The 24,079-nt window shown below is 37.6% G+C and overlaps 1 protein-coding gene across 8 annotated transcripts in view; it reads left to right on the top strand.

Moving 5' to 3' along the window:
- Window positions 1-24,079, top strand: part of LRBA (LPS responsive beige-like anchor protein) — a 370,012-nt gene that overhangs the window by 78,313 nt on the left and 267,620 nt on the right. For 7 of the 8 annotated variants that reach the window (XM_059843942.1, XM_059843943.1, XM_059843945.1 and 4 more), the window contains 6 exons: window positions 75-182; window positions 2,564-2,735; window positions 2,874-3,312; window positions 12,725-12,858; window positions 22,209-22,287; window positions 22,555-22,688. In XM_059843942.1, coding sequence (XP_059699925.1) covers window positions 75-182; window positions 2,564-2,735; window positions 2,874-3,312; window positions 12,725-12,858; window positions 22,209-22,287; window positions 22,555-22,688 — 1,066 coding nt within the window. The remainder of the gene's footprint in view (window positions 1-74; window positions 183-2,563; window positions 2,736-2,873; window positions 3,313-12,724; window positions 12,859-22,208; window positions 22,288-22,554; window positions 22,689-24,079) is intronic. The other variant, XM_059843944.1, reaches the window with a different exon arrangement.

Raw genomic sequence — 24,079 nt, forward strand, 5'->3', positions numbered from 1 at the left:
ATTACACACACTTAATGATTCTTGGTAGAATGCTTTTAAACACAGGATCTTAAACAGTTGGGGTTTTTTAATAGAGTCCAGTGGACATTGTGACTGGTGGCATTTCTCCGATACGGGACCATGACAGACTTCTGCAGGATATGGATATAAATCGCCTCCGAGCAGTAGTGTTCAGAGATATAGTAAGTGAATTATGTCCTTTTCTTTGTAGCTGCATTTCTGCTTGTCTCTGTTTGCTAAATGCTCCCTCTGTGTTAGAGTCTGGCTAAATTGGATGTACAAAAAGGGAATACTGCTCACAGTAATTAGGAACTGAAAATACTCGGCAGCTGTTGTAATGTTTGGGATTGGAAAGAGGGAGAGGTGAAACCCAACTGTCTCCTGATCTGGCTCTGTGTTCCTAAGAATTGATTATGTGGAATTCTGCTGGTTGTGTATTAACTAGTTGTGTTTAGTACAAATATGTTCATAGACAAACTATTTATGTATCATAAACACGTTTGTACATTTTGAAGAAGTCACATTCTTCTAGCTAATTAGAGATTAGAGGTCATTTCTAATTCCTTTACTTCTTCTCAGAGGAGCCAATTTGTGTGCCGTAAGTATGCATATGTTTTTTTAGTCTTGAATTGACTAAAAATATCTTTGCCCAGTGTCAGCAACTTTATAGCTGATATTGAGGAAATTGAGATTGATTGCTTAAAAAAAAAACCACCTCTGTAAGCAAATACAGCGGCTGTAATGGCTGTGAGTCATTGGTGGCCACAAGCCTGGACACCGAAACTTAGTTTACAATAATTGCACTGTTTAGCAAGTGTAATGATTTATACAGTGACTTTCTTCTGTCCAGAAAAGTGAAGGATTTTGAGTTTTATCTTTACAGTAATTATTGATTGAAGCAAGCTTCTTTCAACCCCTACGTCAGTGTCATTCTGCAAGAGAGTAACAGGAAGTGACTCTTCCATACTGGTGACAATTAAAGTAATCCTAAGGATTCCTTCAGGTGCATTTTGTGAACCTTTTTCTTTAAAACAAACTATCAAAACCATACCCACCCACAACCACTGCTTTTTTTGCATATCTAATCCATCAGGCTCTCTGTTTCCCAATAAATATAAAATGGGGTAATAGCTCTGTTTTTTGGCTAAGGTGTTGAGCTGTGTGGGAAAAGTAGACTCAGAAAGATCTGGTTGGGAGTAGTTTTTGTCTGAGCTGTTTACACTTGCATCTAAATGTTTTTTTTGCATGCAGTTTCTTACATTGTATACAGCACTTACAAGGAGTGGCAGAATTTGAATGTATGAGTTCTACAGCAGGAACTCTGATGGAATCCATTTACCTACCAGTAGCATTAATTAGAGGGTTACATGGGCCTTATTTCAAGCAGTTCTTCAAACATAGATGAAAAAAATAAGGAAGGGTCAGTTCTACCTCTCTGGACCACCACTTTATTAAGTACAGTTAGAAACTGTCTTAATATTCATCTTGCAAGAAAATTCTTTTTAATCCTTACCATTGTAGGTGGCTTTCCTCAAGCTCACACTGTGATTATTCTATGAAAGTTAACATTTTGGGTCAAGCCAAGGGGAAGATAGGTTGTTGTTTTAGTGCAACAGATAGAATCCACCTATGTTACTTGTTCTTAATAGAAAGTTTCTCATAAATATCGCCCAGAATAACTTACTAAAGAGTTCTTCAAGGGATAAGGAGCTTTGATGGGCAATACAATCATGATAGAATGAGCTTTATAGTGTAATTTAGTTTCTTGAACTTCTCAGAGGACAAAATTGAATGTTACCTGAGCCCTGATGTGAATGAGGGGTAAAAAACTCCAAACACTTATTTTCTACTGATTAGTAAGTGAGGATCCAAATACTCCATTCTTCTGTGACCCAAAAGTGTATGAAGCTTTTTTCCCTTTGATAGCCAAAAGGGACAGGCTTAGACTAAATCTTAATCTCCAGTTTTCCCTCTGTTTCACTAGGAACGACTGAGTATTCTGGGGAGAAACCTGGCATAGTTCATATTAAGATTTGTTTTCAGAATCTCTTCATGAAGTTCCAGCTGTAATGCAAATGCATGTTGATCAAATCTTGTTTAAATTATATGTAGTAGGCTACATCTGGACTGTCTGATAATGAAGTAAAACCTTGATGCTTGTTCTGGAATTTGCTTCTTTTCCTTCATTAATATGTTCCTGTTATGTAGAGTATGCTTGCCTTGCAAATGCTGTTAATATCTTGGCATTTTTGAGGAAATAGAAGAAACACCCAAGAACAAAGGGGACCCTAGACTAATTTGAAACATGAAATCAAAACACACAACCTTAGCCAAAGTTGTCAATTAAATGAAAAACAAAAGGATTCGTGCCACTTGAATACAAGTGCTGTATTCCTTAGTTTTATAGGTAAGACAAACTGTGACTAGAGAATATTGTTCTTCCATTGCTGACATATCCGCTTCCTCTTGGTATGTTTATGGTAGTGCTGGGCATACTTCACGAAAAAATAAACATGCTGCTGAAATTGTAATTGAAAAATCTGTGTGTGTCTGTTTTTTACAGGAGGATAGTAAACAGGCTCAGTTTTTGGCTTTGGCTGTTGTATATTTTATTTCTGTGCTCATGGTTTCAAAATACAGAGATATACTGGAACCCCAGAATGAAAGACGACCACCAAACCAAAGCCAGTCACTCAAGGAATCAGAAAATGAAAATAACGAGACTCCTGCTGCAGGTGAACTGTTAATTATTTTACCGAATGAAATAACTTGGCTTAAAATGCTTTAGAAATCTTCTTTAGGACCAATATCGTGAATGCTTCTCTGTTAATAATGACCTTAAAATGTGTTTTCTGTTCTTTTGGTATGAACAGTTGTGGAAAAGCCATCTGCTGCTCTTGGTGCTTCAGCCTCTACTGAAGATTCAGAAAAAACAGCATCTATGCAAAGAAGGGATTCTGGTCTTGGGGAGGAAGCAACTCCAGCACAAACAAGCAGTTCAAGTGGTGCTGCTGAAGCAGGACCTCTGAGTGTTAGTGCAGGCCCAGATGCAGTCAGTGAAGTCCTGTGCACACTCTCATTAGAAGTCAATAAATCTCCGGAGGGTGGAAGTGAGACGGGAACTGAAGAGAATAAATCTGTGGCTTCTGTGCCCGCTGCAAAAAATGTCAATGTGAAGGACATCTTGAGAAGCCTGGTGAGCACACCAGCTGATGGGACTGCAGTGGATGCTGCTCTTCTGCCACCAACTTTCCTTGGAGTTCTTGGTGACGGAGCTGCTGAGCAGCCTGTGCAGTTCCATTCCTTTGACAGGTAATGAATCTGAAATACTTAAAAGTTTGATTTACTAAAGGTATTTGTAAAGAACAGGAAAACAGATGCTTCTCCAGAACTAAGTATAGCATGGCAGATGAGGACTGCTGTGCATATTTAGTTGGCTTTAAAGAACTCAAGAAACAAAACAGACATTAAATAACTTAAAAGAATGGTGTGTAGATTAGCAGGTGTATTCATCACAATCTTGTATCTAGTCTGTTATTGAGGGCCTGCAAAAGAATACTGGCTTACTAATAGTTACAAATGGTTCAAAAACAATGGAGTAATCATCTAGATGTCCTTCTACCTAGAGAATATTCCCATATTCATTTAGGAAAATAGATGTGTGTTCTGCCTTCTGGTGCCAAAGGCCTACTTTAACTATTTTCATTATTTGTTGGGTAGATATTATCCCTAAGCTGCTAGATTTGCTTTGTTGTAACAGCTTTTTGTTTCATTGTAATAAATTTCTGCATTTCTTAATATACAATTGCTGTAGTGGATTCAAAAAGGAGAATCCCTGCTTTTTTTCCTTTCAGAATGAAGTCACTCTTTCCTGATAATAATTTTGGTGTCCCTTGTGTCTCAGTCTCATTAGCTCTTTATCTTTTCCCACTCATAATAAACCAAACTATCTTTTACTACACTTAGTGCCTTTTACTGTTTCAGGATTCCCAACTACTGCAAAGAAAACAAACAAAGAAAGAAAGAATCCTGTAACACTTGCATTCCTGCCTCAAGGAAAGCCTTGGTTATTTCCGGAAAGCCTTGGTTATTTCCAGAAATCCTGAAGTCAGTCTGGTGCAAGGGGATCCCCTTGTTACCATACCAGTATCTAATGCTCTGCTGATTCCTGAGCTTCTTCTGGCTCTGATTTCTTTGCAGTCTGTGGCTGCCTTGTTCACAATGCCAGCTGCCCCCCAAGAGGAGTGCAGTGGTGCCAGGGGTGTGGGTGCAGCTGTCACTGCCTGTCTGCCGCATGCACACTGACTGCCTTATCGCTGCTGGGGAAGAGACAGTGGTGTCTGGCCAGATGAAACACAGATGGGGTGTGCCAGCATTTGGGCTCTTGTCTCAGAGTAAATACTGTGTTCACCTTCTAATGCTGACCAGGAGGACTTTTTCTGGGAGCAGGAGGAGGATGGAGGCAGAGGGGGAAATTGGTAGAAGGGTTACACTGAGTTAGAACTTGCCACACCTCTCTTCTCACTGCTGTCCAAGTTCTTTTGGCACTTCCCCTTCAAGGCCTCTCTTTGCTCTTTGCTACAAGTGGGCAGTTGATGTCAAATAACAAAATGTTTAAGTCTGTGATAATGCTTTTTTCTTGTGAAATTCCTAGTATTAATTGCTGTATGGTTTCAGCCACCCAAATAACATTTGTCTGGAGATCTGGTACAAAAGTGACTATTGCATTTATGAATTATTTTTTAGCTGTTGTGGACACCAAAAATTTGTGGTGCTTGTGCTGATTTGAATTGGTGTACAGGAGGCTATCTAGACAGGAAGTAATTGGGCACTTGCAGCCCTGATGGCTGACATAGGTAGATTACACCTACAAAACCTTATCAGAGGAAGCTGTACAATTTAATTTGATAACGTGTACACTAATGAAATACTGGGCATTGATAGCAGCCCTTCTGTCACTTGCAGTTCTGTGTTCTTCCTGTATAGTTACAAAGTCACTCAAAAAATAGCCAAAAAACCCCCTTAAGTTGTGGTGTGTTTTATAAATCAAGTTACTAAAAAGTTGAATTACTTGCTGTTCTGCTCTTTTACTTTTCCACTGCCCCATGGACACTTCTGTTTCTACCTCCAAAGTGGCCGCCATTTGTAACAACTCTTAACATTCTTTCACTTAACCTTGGTGCCAAATTACTGCCTTGCTACTCAAAACGAGGTGGTCTGATGAAAGAATGTGTATGGGGGAATGAGGGGGGTGCATGGGTTGAAGCAGTAGACAGCACTGTGCTTCTGAACAGAAAAGCAGAGTTTTGTAGGGTTTATGTAGCTGTCTGGGCTGCTCCAGAGTGATAATATGTGGACATTACTTTCCAAAGATTTTTTGTTTAGTAGGTGGGGCTAAACACATGAGGAAAAAATCATGAAGTAGTATAAAATATTTTCTCAGCACGTTATTAGCTAAAGTTAAAAAGAGAAAAGAACTGTGTGTGAAATATTAAAAGTTAAATGGACAGACAAGTTTCATGACCACTTGAACGTGGCTTTATGTAGTGAGACTGCTTAAAATACAAGTTTATGCTCTGAAATGACACCTAGGTACCACAGCAGGAAGAAATTGTGCCAGGGATAAAAAACCATTTTTTATAAAAAACTGGGATGGAGTTGGAAATAATAGATCTCATCTCTGTGATAGGAAAAAATACTAAGTTGCATTGTGAAATTTATTTTTTGGGAAAACAGACTTTGGGATGATCTCTTCTTTTCTGTGTCTGGTTTACATTTAGTATATTGTTTGATGGCAAACAAAAATTCCGCTATTTTTTTTCTTTTTTTTTTTAAAGGCACTTTGTTAAAAGTTGTTCCCATGTAGCAGTTTACCAGTGGGGTATCTCTGGGAATTTCAAAGCATCTCTCTGATCCTGCATTTATCTCAGGAATGCTGTGTCAGAAATCAAAACTCTCCTCATATCTTAAGGATTATCAACTTCCCAGCCATAGCTGGAGAGTATACAGTAACAGCTATGTGAGTGAAACCTTACTGAAAGGCTGCCAGGTTGCAAGCCTTTGGAAACAGCTAGGTGTATGTGTTCATTCCCATGCCAAAAATCTGCCCCTTATCTTATGGGAAGATACAATCTTGTGATTAGTGGGTGCCAGAGGTTTATCATGATAAAGTTCAAGACTTGCATTGGCTTTTTCCCAAGATCCCCAAGGACATGAATTAATGGTCCAATTTCAGTGCATCCTAAACCGGCAGTTTTCTTATTTAGTAATGATAGTGTAGGAAAAGAGGAAGGGACTAATGCAAGCAATTTCAAATAAAATGGAAATAAAAATAACCAAAGCTTGGGATAAAAAGAGAGCTGACATTTCTCTTCAGTTAGTCTAATAAAACCCATAACCTATCACTTGCCATTTTTACTATATGCTTTAAAATAAAACCTCAGTCTCTCCTGGTTTCTGCTGCTCTTTGTGGAAACATTCAATAACCATGTCATTATGGGAGGCTGATGATGAGGGTTCAGAGGAATATGGGTTCTTAAATCATGAACTTGTACCATAGAGCTTAAATCTGCAGCTGTGCTGCAACTTGCTGAACAGATATGTTAATAACCTTGTTTATCTTTTTGGAACATCGTCTGTAAGCTGCTTAGTTTGGCTTAGCCTGTGTTTACTCATTTGTCAGTCAGTGGTGTGCATATGCCTTTGTAGTAGTTGGTTGTGGTAATTTCAGTTAAATTTCATCCAAGTCCCTTTTTATATGGAATGGATACATCTTAGACTTCATTAATTTGGGTCTTCAATGCAAAAAGAATAAACTACTTTTAGACAAGATTAAACCTGCCAAGTGTTGGTGGAGACAGAATATGAGGATGGGGAATCTTTAGATAAAGGCACATGTGCTGTGATGGAAAGCTCAGCTTTCAGCACACCAACAATTTGCATTCTGCAGGGACCAAAGAGGCAAACAATTTGAACTCTTCTCCCTTCCAAGCTGATTTTAAAGTTATCTTGCAAAATTGATCGTATTCTTTCTATCATATCATCTCTTCCCCTCCCCGCATTCTCTGATCTCTCATGGTTTTGAGAGTCTCTTGTTCTTCCTTTCTCCTTGGATATTTCAAGGGAGACATAAGACAATGGATATTATCCACAGACAGCAGAGCCCATAGAAGGACACTGACATGGCAGGCTGCCTTCCTGGCTCACAAAATAGAAGTAAAAATAAGTCTCTGATCCTCTTTATTGGTCTTTTGCTCTTTGCACAGGAGTCTTGCAGTGGCCATTGTTTTGGTAGCCTGGAACAAGGCTATTTTCTTTTGGTTTTGAATTAAAACCATTATCCTGTAGGGGTACAGATGAACTGTCACCTGCATTGCTTTTCAGTGCTAAAAAAAAAACAAACTAAGAATTAAATCTATATAAATTCTTGTATGTCAAGAGGAATCAGAGCTCATGTAAGTATTTTAAAATTGCAGTGAGGTCGTCAATTTGGGCTGCGTCATGTTGTATTAGGAATATTTGACTTGCACCCAAGAAAAATTTGTATACTTTAAATATATTTAAAATTAAATGGGCACTGGCCAACTTAATGCAAAGTAAATACTTGGGAAAATGCTGAAATTTTAGGAGCTGTAGGTATTTCCTATCTATAGAGAAACAGAAGAATCAGTGAACTGAAACCAGGGAAGGGTTCAATAAGTAAATCCTTATGGAATTTGGCAGAATAGATCATTATTGTGTAAGCCTTTGTCTGTGATGGAAGTCAGTGTTCAGCCCAGTGGTCTGTGTTCATTCAGCAGTGAATAATTGTCTGCAACACGAAGACTTCTTACACTTCAGCATAATTGGGACTAATAACACTCTGGCCTTCTGGCTAAGATGTATTTATGGTGGCTGGTTATCACTATGCCTGGCCTGTGTTTATCATTTCCCCTGCTGTAAGTTCTTATTTTAAACCTTAAATATTTGATTTTAAATGAAAACAGGCAAGCATCTAGTATAGTCATGTAAATGAGGCAGCTCAAGTGTTGTTCTTACTGCGGTGCTCGAGATCTCCTTGCAAGAGACCTTAAGTATATTTTTTGTTCAGTTTTAAAATTTTATTTATCCTCTAGCTGAAACTGAATATAATGGATGTTTTAATATACAAGTGTAACCCAGAAATAGAATTTATTGATGTGAATGTTAGGGAGTAAAATGTATTGATATGTTTTTCCACATGAAGCCTCTTTGCCCCTTTGTGAGGTTGCTTAATGTGCATATTCTGATAAAATTAATCATGATTACAGTTGTTTTGTAAAATATATTACTTTTGTAGATCTGAGGAAATATTGATGAATATGTTGATGAATATTTTTTCATATGTGTAGCAATACTGAACTTTTTCAGAAAACACTTATCTGTTTAGCTACAGAATAAGGACTGTCTTATCTGTGTACTCTTTAAAAGCAAGTGCCCTATTATTTAAGGGAAGTTGAAAGCACATTAATTTTTAAGACAGTTCTGACAAATTTACTTGATTTAATAATATGCTGAACACTTCGTGTTTTCTATGTAGTTTATTTGCTACAATATTTAAACTCAATTTTCCCCTGTCTTGCATTGTTTATGTCAGTTGCATTCATTTTTCGTATATTGCCATTTAAATTATCTTTCAAAAGAAGAACACATAGGAACACTGGTAACAAATGGAAAAATATTTCTTTGGAACACATGTGCAATTCCACCTAAATATTCAAAGAATATTTAGAACATGACTGATGTTTATACTTCAAAAATCTTAGTTTGCTTTTCCAGTATTTGGTAAATATGAGTATCTGTACATGATTGCTGAGCTGTACTTTCATACCTTTGAAGAAGGCCTGGAATTGGAAACTCCTAAAGCAAATCCTGCAGCTGTAACATTGGTCAGTTGCCCTGTTGAAAGGGAAGACATCCATGGCAATAAATGTTACATTACCAGTACTGCAACAGTGCACAGCTACAAAGTCAGTATGTCAGGAGACTTGGGTGTTTTGGTTTGTGGTTCTTGACCTCCTTCAATTATTTTTGCATCAGAAGGCCATGGCAACTTACCAGAAGACCACAAAAAATTCACAATTTAGGGTTTTCCTTGCATCATGCTTTTAAACAATATCCAGCACTTTTGGCTGTGTGCATGAGATTGACACAGCTTTTGGAAGGGACCTTTTTTCCTCACCAGACATACTGTTTATTTTATTTTGGCTCAAAAATAACAATAATTTCAGTTGACTGTTCCAGATCACTATCTAAAATAAATTCTGTTCAGAAGTAGTCTGAGCTCTACAGTGAGATGTTCAAAGCCTCACTTTTCTTTTAAGGGTACAAGGTCCAACAGGACCTTTTTGCTGGTGAATTTATGAAGTAGATTTGTTGAAGTCCTATTCTTTAGCTAAAAGCTAGAGATTCTGTTTCAGTGGGGTATAGTAAACAATGTGCATCTCTCAGAAAAGCTTGTGAGAGTTGGTGTCTCTTGTTTGAAACATGTGTTGACACTGGAATACTCAGGCACTTCCCTGTGTCCTGTTTATAAGGTAGCACGTTTTCTTATATTTCAAAGTCTGATACCTTTAGTTACTCATTTTTATCCCTTGAATCAAAGCAAGAGGAATGATATTGGGTAATTTAAAAGAAAAAATAAATAAAAGCAGAAGCTCTGCTTTACAGCTGTGAATAGAGTAAGTGCCAGATTTCTGGTGCTGGTAATCTGAGTGTCTTTTTTTTAGTGAATGCCATTGCTAGATGCTGAAAATTGTACTGGAAGTGAGTGTTCGAATATAGTTCCTTTTTTAGTATACTTCATGTAAAGTGAGTTCCTGAAAGTTAGAGTAGCAGCTATACATGTATTCCCAAACTTGTACAGTTTGGAAGGTGAGGAGATAGACAAAACATCTGAAAAGGCAGAAGGGACTCTTCTGGTCATTTACTGCTGTCTGTTGCAGTCCAGGGGGAAAAACTCAAAAAAGTTTTAATTCCTTTGCTTGAATGCACCTCTCCTTGGGTAGCTGTAGAGACTGACAACTTGGCTGAAGCTACTCCCTCAGTGCGGCTCCACACCGAAGGTCAGTAGGAGTTTACAGGAAGGAATGATAATCTGTAGTGTTGTGCCAGGGCTGTTGGAGCTGGGATTTCTTTTGCCTGCTCTCATTGCTGGCTGCAGATGAGCACTGTTAAGGTAACAGATCTGTTTGCACACGGCCATCCTTGCTCCAGGCCAGGCATCCTTGTTCCTGTGCAGTTCCTGAGCTGTCACTTGCCCTGTGAGGAGCTGCTTGTAGTAGTGCTGAGGCTCTTCTAAAACTCCTTCTCAATGCTTCCAGCATGATAATTTCTTGATTTTCATCTGTCTTTCCTCTTCTCTAATAGGTCTTTTCTAATATTGAATTTGGTCAAAATTCTGCCATGTATGTATTTTATTTTTTAAATTGTGTTTGTGGCGTGTTCCTTATGACTTAAATACCACCTGTTTTGTAGTTCCTGGGGCTCTTAGTAGAGTCAGAGTAAAACCAGAACTTCATAGGCATTCAGAGGACACACCCATTCTGATTTGTTGTTTTTGAGAGAATTCTGATTGACTATTAGCTCTGGAAACAGAAAGCTTCTCTAAAGGACTTGCTTTTACCCTCAAGGTAATTTGATATTTTCCAATTTAAAATTATTTACATGAATTATATGTTTTTGAACAGACACAACCTATGTGTGCACATCTTCCATCTATATGTGCACTAAAATTTGTCACTAAATATTCTCCTAAATCCAATATATTATATCCAATATAATTGTGTCTGTATTAGTTAACAGCAAATGGATGATTATTTCTGTAACTTGGTGTGCAAAGAAATTTTTCCAGATCCAAGGATCCTGCACCAAGGTCTTATGGAATCCACCTGAATAGACACATATTTATAATGAGAAGTTATATGTTTTTAGGTTTAATATTATTGATTAGTATTTCTTGCATTGATATCTGTACAGTGAAAGGACTTAAAATCTCTAAAGAAATATACCTGGGTTTCAGTGCTGAATTGCTAAGATTGGAAAAATGTCCCAAAGTTTACTGTATGTGGGTGCATTTGTACTCTGTACACTTGTATTAATTTCCTAACCCCTTCCAGATGTTTTAATGTGTGTTATAGAATAGTAGGAGCAATTTCCAGGCAGTGAATGTCACAGAATCTTGAGTGAGAGATCCCCTTCTTACACCTTCTTTTGCATGATGCAAAATTAGTTGGTAATATGACAATAATTTTAAAAGCACTCTAAATATATGACCTATTTCTTAGCCCATTGTTCATGTTTCAGGGAATCAGACATGAACATATGAGCAAAATTCATGGTTTAGGCACAATATCTTGACTTGGGGCTCAGGTGTTGTTGCTTCTATTTTTTTAGTGACTAGTTAACATTAGCAGTCACCCTTGTAATGATATGACATGTACTGCCTCCAAGTATGGTGCCTGCCTATTCTGGCCATTGAGGAGGGCTGATTTAATCAGTAACGTGGGCTAGCTTCTGTGACATCCTTTAACATCCTGTGACTGAAGAAGGGAGTCAAATACAGTCCTCCTTTCCCCATTCCAGCAAGAGCTATTTTAGAAATACTTGAAAGAACTTCTTTGGTTGTTCTCACACCTGAATGTAGGTCAAGTTTCTGAGTTACTTTATTTAGAAAATGAATATTTTAAAGCTATTAAGGGAATACTTTCAGTGTGTAGTTGTATTACTGTCAACAAAAGATGTGATTAAATAAATTGAATGTTGAAGATCTTCAGCTTATGGTTAACACCAGGTAATTAAAAGTAAGCGCTGCAGTGGGAGTACATTATATATCAGCTGTACTCTTTACCTCATTAGCTGGGGTTTTGCATGTTTATGGAGCTAACTTGCAATTAAAAATGCCTTTAACGTATGCTTAACAAGGCCTTTTAGGTATTTGGAATGAAGTACTACAATTTAATTGAAATTGGTATAGCATAAATACATGTCTTTGTAACGTGACAGATAAATTTCCATGCCTAACTTGTCACTTTGTATCTTTTCCTCTGATGTAGTCTTTAATGCTGACTCTAAGGCCTGACATTTAGCTTGTATAAAATATGGAGGTTCTCTCTTAAGTCCAAGGAATGTTTTGGTTTGTTATATAAATAAAACTTGATTGGCATGATATACTTAAATTCATGTCTTAGCTGTATTTTTGAGAGCTGTATTTTTGCCTGCAGATGTGTTAGGATGTTTTTAGCTATGGTGTATCCTTCTTCAATCTCCTCTGTCCTCTATTCTGCATTAGAATACCTGGAGTAAAAGACTGTCAATGCATCCTTCAGTGTTGATAATTCACCTTGAAATTGAATATTGCCACATCTTTTGTAAATAGTTGCCTGAAGTTTAAAGCCAAATCTTGGGCAAACTGAGGTGCAAAGAAAAGCCTTCTTGCTGAACCCTTATCCTGGTGATCTTCTAACTTTGTGCTTTTAGTCAGGGTTTCTGTGGAAGTGGATGAGATATTAAAGTGTAGCACAAAAAAGTGTACCATCAACAAGTGAAGTGTCCTTAGGTTAAGGATGCCTACAAAAGATGATTGAAAAGGGAAGCAAAGGAACTTTTGCAGGACGTGGTAGTGCAGGTGCTAGATGCATGAAAAAGGATCAGAGTAGTGTGAGCCTTCACATACAGTACAATTTACTAACTTTTTATCTTCACCTAGGAGTGTTGTTGTACCAAAGAAGAAATCAAGCATTTCCTCTTCTACAGCTGCTATTGGCGTGCCTACAAATGCCGTCAGTGTGGTTTCTTCTTTAGATTCAGCCCAAGCTCCAGATTTGTCAGGAGAATCTCCTGGTAAGTAAGGGTTAAATTTAGCAACCTTAATACAAACACTTTTCCTGTTGCTTTTATTTCCCTCCCCATTTACTCTGAATACAAATAAAATAAAGAAAAAATTACAAAATCATACTGTATTAGAAAAAAACCCTAATGTTGCAACAAATGCAACTGTCTGAGCAATATTTGTCTTAATTTCAAGATTTCTCACTGTTCTGATAGAGCAATCATACTGTATTAACTTGTATGTAGTATAAGGATGGTATATTATAAAGATTTTTTTTATTAAAAATTAATAATGTAAAGTGTAAGCTTATTTATAAATTCTGGGGTGTTTGACCAAGTATATGTGTTAGTGCTAAGTAGAACTGGAAATTATAGCCAAGTGTTTCCAATAGCTTTAGCCTGAGGTCAAATTCGTGTTGATGCTAAACCAATTGCTTTGGACAGTTTTTTCAGTGGGGACAAAATGGAGTAGGTTGTTTATAAGCAAGTGTTCCTTTGAACCCTTGGTCTCTCCAGTTGTTCTGTGTGAGATAAATGATGTTTAGCCTTAAATGATATGTCAAAGCCATGCTTTTCTACTTAGCCATGTCTGAATCACAAGGCTGTGTAGGATCTTTGTGCCCATGAAGTTTGACTTCAAGACTTAGAAGTGATTTGGATCTTAATCAAGGAAATCTCAAGCTGTGCCTGATTATTGGTGGTTTTTTTCAATGTTTGAGTTTCTTGCTTCCTGGTTTTGTGGACTTATGTCCAAACTGCAAGAACTGGACAAAAAAATGTGGTCTGTTACCATATCCTCTCCACTTGGGTGTCTGGAAGGTATTTGTTCCCATTTTCAACTGCCCTTTCCATTTCTTGGGAAAATCAAAAAGGTATTGTTCCAGTCATTTTAAAGGAAAAGAAGAGCTATTGAAATATAGTATGTTCTTACTCTTTGTGAAAGGGAGAATCCATTTTGCCACTGTCATGGTCTGAGCCTGGCAAAATACCAGTGCTTCCATGAGAAAACCTCTTTTCCTGGTATCTACTGTGAGATGTGATCAGAGACAGAGCAGAGCAGGCTCCAACTTACGATTGAAAGGAAAAAAAAACTTTAACATAAAACTACAGGGAAAAAACACACAGAACACAGGATGAAAACCTTCCAAATTTCCTCCTCCTCCCCCCACCAAATTTCCTAATTCTGTTACTACCCTTTGGATAATCAATTCTCAATTCTTTGAGAAGAGAGGAGTCCCTCTTGCACTACAGACTTCACTCAGGAAACAGTCAAAACTTCTCGTGTTTCCGTGTCACGTGTGGCACCGCCCGGAGAACATTTTGCCATCGTGACCTCTTCCTTCCATGTCCAGTGCTCTCACCACTTCACATGGACCAGAGCTACTTCTAGGGTTTTTCCCTTTAAGGATGCTTTGTCCAGTTCCAAAAAAGAGCACAGTCCCTCTCCTTTTGGGACACCTGTCCCCCCCATGTTTCACCCCCTGGGGCTGAGAGGTCTCTTGAACAGAGATCATCTTCTTCTTTGAAGATGGAGGGCACCACCACCACTCTCCTCCACCCTTCGTCTCTGTTCACACACCTTCGCATCACCGCACTCTCCTGGCTCTGAGCCATTGCCTCCCCCTAGAATGCAGTCTCTGTGTCACAGGAACTCAAGGGTTCTGTCCATGGCTATTCAAGTAAAGTCCAGCCAAAAGCCACTCCATCATCTCCTCCCACCTAGAATTCTTCTCAACTTCTCTCAATCTCACCAACTCCAGGAGGAATCAGCATTTGCAAGGTTTCCATCGCCCCAAGAAGGGTTAAAAGTCCCAGGCTCTGTTGGTTTGGTTCATGAACTCCCACGGCTGGCTGCCCTGCTGGGCACCCCTCCCTTCTCCTTCACTCCAGCCGCGCTATCACAGGCACAGGCTGCTCTCTCTCTCTCCCTTCCTCCAGGGGGGGGAATGGGGGATGGCTGCCCGAAGCCCTCGCAGTGCAATGCTCCTCCACCCTTCGCCCCTGGCCTGGCCTACCTCCCTCCGGCCACATGGCTCCCCTCCCCCCTGCCCAGCTCGGAGCTGGACAGGGGAGAGGTCTCCTCTGGTCCAGGACTGGAACTCAAAAGGAACTTCCAGTGGGAGTTCACAGCTTTTAACCCCTGTGTTCTCAGAGGCGTATCCATGCCCTCAGTGGACAAACCAGGTGCCAATATTAAAATCTGGACACCGATTGGCGTGACCACACCATCCCAAAAAAACTATTTCCCCTCAAACCATCACAGCCACCAAAACTGCAGGAGGTAGCATTATATTAGTGTAGGAGTAATATTTGAAGTAGTAGAATTAGCTGATTTTGAAATGTCACAATTCTTTGGGGAAGATTGGCTCTGAGCAGCTAATCTGTTTTAAAAATAGTAAAATGTTACCTACATTGAAATTGTTTAAAATAATTGCTGATTTGTTAACTTCTGACTGATTAACCCAGCTTTGTTGTAGGCTTAATTATTACAATTTCTGAAGTAGGTATTCACTCGCTATTAATAAAAACAAAACAGATGAACATTGATTTTCAGATTTAGTCATCTTTTAGGAACGTATAGAGGAAAAAAATAAGTGCTCCTGTGCCTGTAGAATGTATTAGAAATCCAGACAATAAACAATACTAATGCAATTTGTAACTGTGTGACTTCCATCATGTCTGGAAGTTTTGGCAAAAATTGGACATGTAATCTGAACTGATATGCATAAAAAGAAACTAATCAGGATTAAAAATAGACATGTTTAGATTGGCAATATAATTAATTAAAAGTAAAGGGATAAATGAAATCATGCCTTAAACAGATTAAAACATGAGACAGTTTCTTTTTTCCCTTGTAAAATAATGGCATGGAAACAAAAATCTTGCAGAGTTGGAGCAGTTTACATTTAATGTTACTCATGTAAATTGCACACATTTTAGTTTGAAATCAAATTCTCTGTAAGGCCTTAATTTGTTTTTTATTAGAAGATGGAAATAGTAATAAGCAAGCTTCCTATAAAACAAAAATACAATTAATATAATTTTCCTCTGAGTTCAAATCACATATTGTTTCACTAATTTTTAGTTTCATGCAGCAGAGAATCTACATTGTTCTCATTTTTCCAGCTAACACTCATTATAAGTCTGTTTACTTTCACGGTTAAGAAATAAATTAAAACTTTTTTTTAAAAAAGTGCTGAGATAAGGTAGGGGCTTATGTAATGAATGTGAATTTGGGGCTAATTCATGTTTGATATGAAGGCTGTTAATTTTATAGATAATTTATTTTGTTATATATAATATATAGCACATAAAATATATTAACGTATCATGCTTTATGGTGAAGACTTGAGCAGATTTAGTGGAAAACAGCGGTGAAAGTGGTATGCAGACATTGAAACAGGATTAAATAGCAGGTGATAGTGTTCTAATAGTAATGTGTAGAAACACTCAGTTGGGGAATAGTATGTGATCATCCTCCTGTAGATGTGATGTCAGAATTACTTGGTCAAGGTAGGATTTGTGTTGAAATATCACTCTGTGTGGTTCTAGATGCCTCTATTGCCATTTGTGTGTGCTCAGAATTCATCAGGCTACTTCCCAATAATTTTCCTGAAGTTTGCATCTTGACTGTAGCTCAAGGGTTGTGAGCATCTCAGATATTTGATGCTTAGGTGCTCGCATATCACACGGATTGTGACAGATCTTCGCCTACCAAATACAGAGTGTTGATGGGTTGGAAAGAACCATCCAAGCTCACTCTGTTCCTCTGATACTTCAAAAGGGGGTGAAAACATGTTTTGGCCTCAGATACTCCGACCTTTTTGCATAAGTTTCTTTGCCTTTACTCATTCAATCTGAAGAATATTTCATAGCACAAAAAGCCTTTCCTGAACACAAATGTGCCTCTTGTGATCTGAACTTTGCCATCGGTCTGTTGCTGATGGCTGGTATTTGAGTTGTTGGTTTGCTGGAATCTTGGAAATGACCAGAGAAGATAAACTTGGGAGCCCATCTTGAGCTAATCGTTCAACACCAAGGGTGGTATTGATCAAAAGAGCATTTTTGCTAGTAGTAATGTAAGAAGGGTGAATTCACTGGAGTTGTTCCTTCCTTGGGTTGTCTCACAGGCTGAATGTGCGATGTGACAAAGAGGTTTTACATGTACTGTGTTCAGGAAGGGCTACTGCTACAACTTGGTAGAGCTGCCTGAGCTATTGTGAATGTGCCAGCAGGATGCCTGTATTTTTGTTTGTCAGTTTTCCTTTTAAATATTTCCGTTACAGTCACCATGTTCTGAAGTGGTGAGAATTTTAAAAAATATTTTGCAGTTTGCACTCCCGCTGTTTTCTCTGATGCTCTGAGTTACTCTGTTTATGTTCTTGAAGGATTTCACATGTGTTTTATTAATGACCTTAATTCAGTCTTGAGGCTTTCACTATTCAGTTTCCAAATGGTTGTTCAATTATGATTTTTATGAAAAGGGGATATGAAAATTCCGAGGAAAGCAGGAGTGAATTGTCTCTTGTTCTTACTGACATTCTGAGTATAGAAAAACACTGAGAAGTTCCACTCAGGAGCTTCTCAGTGTTTTTCTATACTCAGAATGTTTTTCTATACTCAGGAACTCAGGCAGGATTTCTGTTGCCTGCCTCCTCCCTTTCCTACTTGAACTTCTTTGAGTTTCACTTGTTTTGCCTCTGAGCCACACACAGTTAGTTACAGGATTTTTTCTTCTCTGGACAAACTGTTGTAAACATGGCCATGTCAAAGGGTGAGGTGACAAAGGAAGTGAATGCTTGGAAGAAACACCAGGATAAGCAGTAACAGCGGGTGAAAGCAGAGTTGTGACTCCTGAATTCTAGTCCAATACATGGGAAAATGTAAATTTTCTGCAGCAGTTGGCTTGTTTTGCAAAAATGAATGGTATTCATTGATTTTTATACATCGGTGAAAATGAACTTGGAAGTCGTGCAATAAAATAAATTAACAGGAGACAAGCTAAAGTAAGAAAAATGATCATGAAGTGAGTTACCATCAGTGCAGAGGTTGTTCAAGCAATTCACTGGATTATAGTAATTATTTCAAAGAGAATTCCAACTTAAAAGTGACAGTAGGTGAAGGCTAGTTACCAAAGCAGAATGACACTTTAAAAACCCTCAGATTCTGATGATATGCCATGGAAATGGCTTGATACTGTGTCAGTTTAAAAACCGTTTTAAAGCTGCTTCTCCTAAGAGAAGTTTTCACTGTTGTTTCATAAAAATCTGTTTTGGTTTAGCCTACAGATGTGTTTATGTAACAGATCCCTTATATCAGCTTGTAAAGCCTTTCATTGTAGTCTTGCATTGTGCACTTCCAGCCCTGGAATGAGCTCATTATTTTACTAGATACCTCTTCCACCAAGGGCACTGGTGCATTTATGTAGGGTAGGTCTGTTGTACAAAAATAAGAGATATGGTTATTTAATTCAACTCTGGGGTTTTTTATACTTCATCTCGATCTCCTCACAAAGTAAATTATCATGTACTGCTTGTGCATTTCCAAGGGCACTTTGTAAGTGTACATGCAAAAGCATGAGGATCTTGCACAAAGAGTTTTTTAACAATATTTTATTGCTGGAGACACTGTTTGTTTAGACCCTTGGGGACCTTGAATAAACAATAAGGTTTCACTGTAAGGGTGCTAGACAGATGATCTATTTGCATTTTCTTTTATGTTCTTGCAAATGTCTGTAAAACTGTCAGTTTGAAGGAGCCAGTTTATCAGTGAAAGGATAAGGAAGAGATAAGTCAGTTTAGTTCCACATGTTTGAAGTAGCTACTGAACTTACCCACATGTGTGTTGTGGATGAAAATATGCTACTGAAGTATTTTTATTTTTTCACTAAAAGCAGAAAAAAAGTGTAATAAAAAGCTACCTCTGAGTTAAATAACGTAAAAAATGTACTTTCACAAAACAAAATCTGCATGCAAAAAACATTATGCCTAATTCCATTGAAAGAACCCTGAAATTCTCTGCTGGGATAAATCTGAGATTCACCCCTTTCAGTGAAAAATATCTGAGTTTGGAATGAGGTTTTAGGTGTTGATAAGCATTGAAGAAAGTGAAGAAATTCAGACCACAAATATCCTTATGTAATCTTCAAAAAGAATATCAGTTTATATAGATGCCTCCCTTATGCTTTGTTAAATTCAAATTATCAGTGCTTTTTCTGTTATGTCTATTTTTAAAAGTTGATATTTACTTAAAATTTCACAGTGTTTTACATTTATACCTAATCTGTTTTTCTGCAGGTTTTTTATATTTCTTGAAGAAAAAATAATCAAGTCCTGTGGTGTCAGTGATTTCCTTTACCTCCCACTCAAAGTATTTTTCCCAGTTTTGTTGACAAAATGGAAAACTAAAAAAGCGCCAACCCATCCCAACAAAATAAAACAAACAACAATAAAACCAAGTTACCCTAGACTGAGAGTATGTTTCTTTACTAGCCTCACAATGGCTATTAAGCCCTCTCATTGTCCTTGCAGATGTTTCCTTTGATTTTATTTTTTTCCCTAATTTTTTCCTTCAGTTATTTTGCTGACGGCCCAAATACTCCGCAGTATTTTTTTTTTGTCTCATTTAATTTAAAAAAATCATGCTGTTATGCTTCACTGTTAAGTCTTTTTTTCTCCTCATAATCTTTGCTTTAATAGGGTAGGATTTTAGTTGTATGTAGTATTGACTATATAACCATACCCAATGAGTAGTGGATTACTGGTGTCAGATTTTAGATGTGTTAAAACACATGTGAGCATTTCTGTATCCTGCTGCTTCCACAACCTGTGTGTTGAACACTTTCTTATTTAGAAGGCTTTGTGTGCCATTTCAGTTTGGTACTGTGTTGGACTACCCAGATCACTGTGCTGATTTCCCTTTATGAGTAATGTGTGCCTATAAATCACCTTTTGGACAGGTGGACTTTGGAGTGTTTTCAAGTTAGAGGGACTTGTTAAATAAAAATAGGGATGTTGGGCTTTGGGGAGAAAGCTGGGTACTCTAGTCAAATTATTTAAATAGAAAAATTCTCATGACAAATGACATTGTAGTTTTAAAGTCTTAAAAAATTAAAAGGGAAAGAAAATTTTGTATCTCTTAAATATCTGACAAACCATTGAATCATTTGGCTTTGTTGTCTTATGTAGGCTTTGTTTTTCTGTGCAGGAGGCTGTGTTCTAATTTTCGGCACATCATTTGACAGCTTTTCTCTTTGGGAATACCCAAAATACTTTTTGATGGCTTGACTGTGGAAAACTAGCTGTTAAAAAAAAATGGAATTATATCTATGAAAATATTGAGAACATTTACAAAATCTTGCCATCATCTTGAAACTTTCAGGAATATATATTTGATTAGTTTTTATTACAGAAATTATTTGGGGTACAGTGCCCAGAAGATTCACATTTCATTTTGCTTTCAGCTAACACTTTGTTCACCACTTTCTTATCCTTCATTCTGTATGGCTCACTCACTTTCCTTCTGATTCTATCATACCTACACAGCAGTCAGCATAAGAGCTTCAGGTTGAATTTATGAAAAAAACAAATGAATCACATTCACAAAGATATCTCCTATCTCTGAAGAAAGAAAAAGAAATGAGAGCAAAACTTTTCATGGTTATGAAATTCTAGTTTATTTTATTAGTTCCTGTGCTGCCTTTGAAACAAGATTGGACAAAACCACTTTCTCTGGATAGAAAAACAAAAAAAAAAACCGTCACCCACCTGAAACCCTTGATATTTTTTGGAGGAAGCTCTGTGTTTCCAGAGTTTTAGAGCAGAAGTTTGAAATTTGATGGGAGAAGTAAATTCACTATCTCAGAGATCTATCTTTGCCATCTCTTTCTAAATCTGTTTCACTTTAGTCAAGTTGAAAGTCTTTTAAAAGTTTTAGTTGGTGCATTTTGGTAGATAGATACTTTCAAGATCTCATCAGCTGATTTCCAGACAGGTTGCATTTAACTGAATTAACAAACTCCATTATAGGTGGGACCATCAGGAATTTTTCTATAGTTAAAGTTCTAAGAAGGGTAGCGTCTTCGCTAAGATAGGTGTGAGAACTAAAATATGATTAAACCCTCTTTTTTCAGGCTTTTTTTCCTTTTTTTTTTTTCCCTCCACTCCTTTCCAGCAGCATAAAAATCTGTAACTGGCAAGGTGAGAGGAAAGAGAATGAACAGGGTCTCAGGGTGCAAAGAGATAGGATTGCAGATGGACTAGGAGGAGTCATGCTCTTGGGAAATGCACAGAAACCTGTCTGCTAAGATTCATTCCTCTCTATAGCTTGGAATGCAGTGTAAGATTTGTGAGTCACCATTCCCATCCTGGCAGAAAATATCTGTGAAGTCTCTGGCTGTCTTGCTTGCCCCCTGTTCATCATTGCTAATACCAATCCATACTGCAGTATGGGGAGGTTGTATTTCTCTATATACTGAGCAGCAGAATTTAATATTTACAGATTCCTCCTGTGCTGATGAGAGCCATGTAGTGTCAATTTGACATAACACAACTGCTTTTTTTCTGTAAGTGTAGGATACATAAATGACCCAGTCTTCCCTATCAGCCTTTGAATAATTGATGTGGCAAAGTTAATAACCCATAAGTGAGGTTATACCACTGCCATCATGCTAATGACACCGGCACTGCCATGGAAAATTCTATCATAGCTGCCTCTGTCAGAGTCTCAGTTTTGCAGAAATTTAAGCTGTTGAAAATACCCACTCATTGTTTTCTGCACGATTTTGACACAAATATGTATTTTAATTTTAGAAAAAAATATTAAGGGTTTTCTGTGCAAGTTACTTGAAATTAGGTGAACACTTCCACTAACCAAAATAGATGGCTTTAAAACATTACAATTTGGCTGTATATTATTATATATTAGCATTAATAAATATATTAGCATGTATAGGCATATTAAAAGTATATGACATTGTTTGTATTCATTTCTAGGGTGGTAAGTGTTCCTAAATTTGTTCAGAGAGTATCCTAGCTTATAAGACCAGAAGGAATCACTGCAGCCTAGTCTGACTTCCTTCACAAAACAAAGTACAATGCTTCTTTGAATTAATTTCTGTATGTGCTAAAACAACATTTAAAAAACTTGCCATGGCATACCTGGTAAATATGAATGCAAGTAAGTAGGACTTCTATGGGAAAAAAATATTTGAGGTACAAAGAGGTGAATGGAATTCACTTTGTTCTCACACAATTCTTGAAAACCGTGGTTTCTGAGAACTCAAAACTTTAGTTTCTGGTTTGCTTTTCTAATCCCTGGAATGTTTTCTTATATAATTTGTTTATTATTACTTTCTCTTGTAGGAAGGGGATCATCTAATTCAAAATTGCCATCTGTTCCTGCAGTTTCTTCAGTGCCTGAGGATTCTGCCTCCAATATGAGGTAACTTCTCCAGTTGATCTGAACAGCTGTGCTGCAGCTCATATTATTGATATTACAATTTGATATTCTGATACCACATAACCTAAGAATGTCCTTTTGCTGATTTTCAATAAATGAACTAATGAAGGTTTGGGAAAATACTGAGTATTGGATTAATTCCTTCTTATATATGTATATCACTTAAACATTGTCAAAATCTATATTCCTTTTTACAAAATTCCAGTAACTTCCTTCTTTTATTGCTAATCACATGTATCTCTCTACTAGTATTACAGACAGGCTTGAGCATGCTTTGGAAAAAGCTGCCCCACTGCTGAGAGAGATTTTTGTGGATTTTGCTCCCTTTCTTTCTCGGACTCTTTTGGGCAGCCATGGGCAGGAGTTGCTGATAGAAGGTACAAGTAAGTTTCCATTTAAAAAAGGGGGGATTTGTGTTCTTTGTTACCTTGGAGACTGAAAATTTCTTTTTTTAGGGTGTTGCTTCTTGCCATCCCCAACAGTGCTGTCCACTGGATTTCACTGCCTCTTGTTCCTTCTGTATTTAGCCTTCTGAGGTCATTGTCACTGACTCCTCATCTTTGCCGCCTCTGCCCTCTTTGTGTCCATCTTCCTTTGTTTTCCAACTCTCCTGGCCATTTGTCCCATAGAAGCTGTTGTACAAAATGTGTTTTGTGAGCTTTAATAGAAATTTTGGTGTCAGGGTCAACTCTTTGATACACAGTAAAGTGTATCGTGTAGCGAGTTGGGTACAAGACCTGACACTTTTACTGGGATTTTGGAACTGAACGTTTCTTGGGAACTATGTCAGTGGAGTGTGCTCTGCTGCCTCTCTCACCTGTGAGTCTGCTTCTGGCTTTTTGGTTTCTAATTGGAAGGGAGTCATACAGGTAAAAGGAACCTTGCCAGTATGGAGGAGAATACTCTGGCACATCTGAGAAGATGGGGATTCCTGTGCACAGCAGTGATCATGGCTCTTCCTGGTGGAAGATTGGCATGAAATGGTTGAGATTGAGATGATGATGTTTTCTTTCTACTGGTGGGTTTCTCTCTGCTTAAAAATGAGGCTCAGTTCTGCAATGCAGACATTAATGTCCTCAATTAAAAAAATTGTGTATATTGGAAGACCGAATTTAGCAGTGCAACACCAGTTTTTCAGTTTTCTCAGAATTTTACTGTATCATATGAATTGCTTTGTCCACTGCTTTTCAGAGTGAAATTTTCAGGTTTTGTCCTGTTGAAGAAGTGTCAAGAAGAGCTTGTTGCAGCTTCCAGTGATAAGTGCACTCATAGAAGCCCTTGGTTGCTTAACTTGAGCTATGTTTACACTAACAGATCTAGTTTCTTCCTAGGGAATTAAAGTTCTTTTAAAAACGTTTTTGAAATGACTTGTTTCTTGGAATAGAACAGTTATCCTGTTTGAAGGGCTGAATATGAGCATTGTTAGATACACAATTAGAGTATCAAACACTGCTAAGTGTTTCACTGAAGACTGCTGATATCAAAATTGAGACTTCATTAAATTTCACAAATTAAAGTTGTTTAGTTTAGGAGTTTAGCTTGCTTACCATTTGAGGTAAGAAGAAATGGAAGGAAGAAATATATGAATTGCTTTCTTTGAGACTCGAAAAGATGGGATTCTATTTTTGTTTATGCATTTGGGCATCTTTTCAGCTGATAAACATTTTAATGGAAGCTGCCTTGTGAACAAATTTATTAATTTAATAAGAAAAAACAGAAAAGCAGTTTCTCTCAAAGCTTTAGTTTTGAAGATAAAAGATAATCTGGTTCAAAG

Source organism: Haemorhous mexicanus, chromosome 4 (assembly GCF_027477595.1).
Source record: "Haemorhous mexicanus isolate bHaeMex1 chromosome 4, bHaeMex1.pri, whole genome shotgun sequence".
NCBI classification, from domain to species: Eukaryota; Metazoa; Chordata; class Aves; order Passeriformes; family Fringillidae; genus Haemorhous; species Haemorhous mexicanus.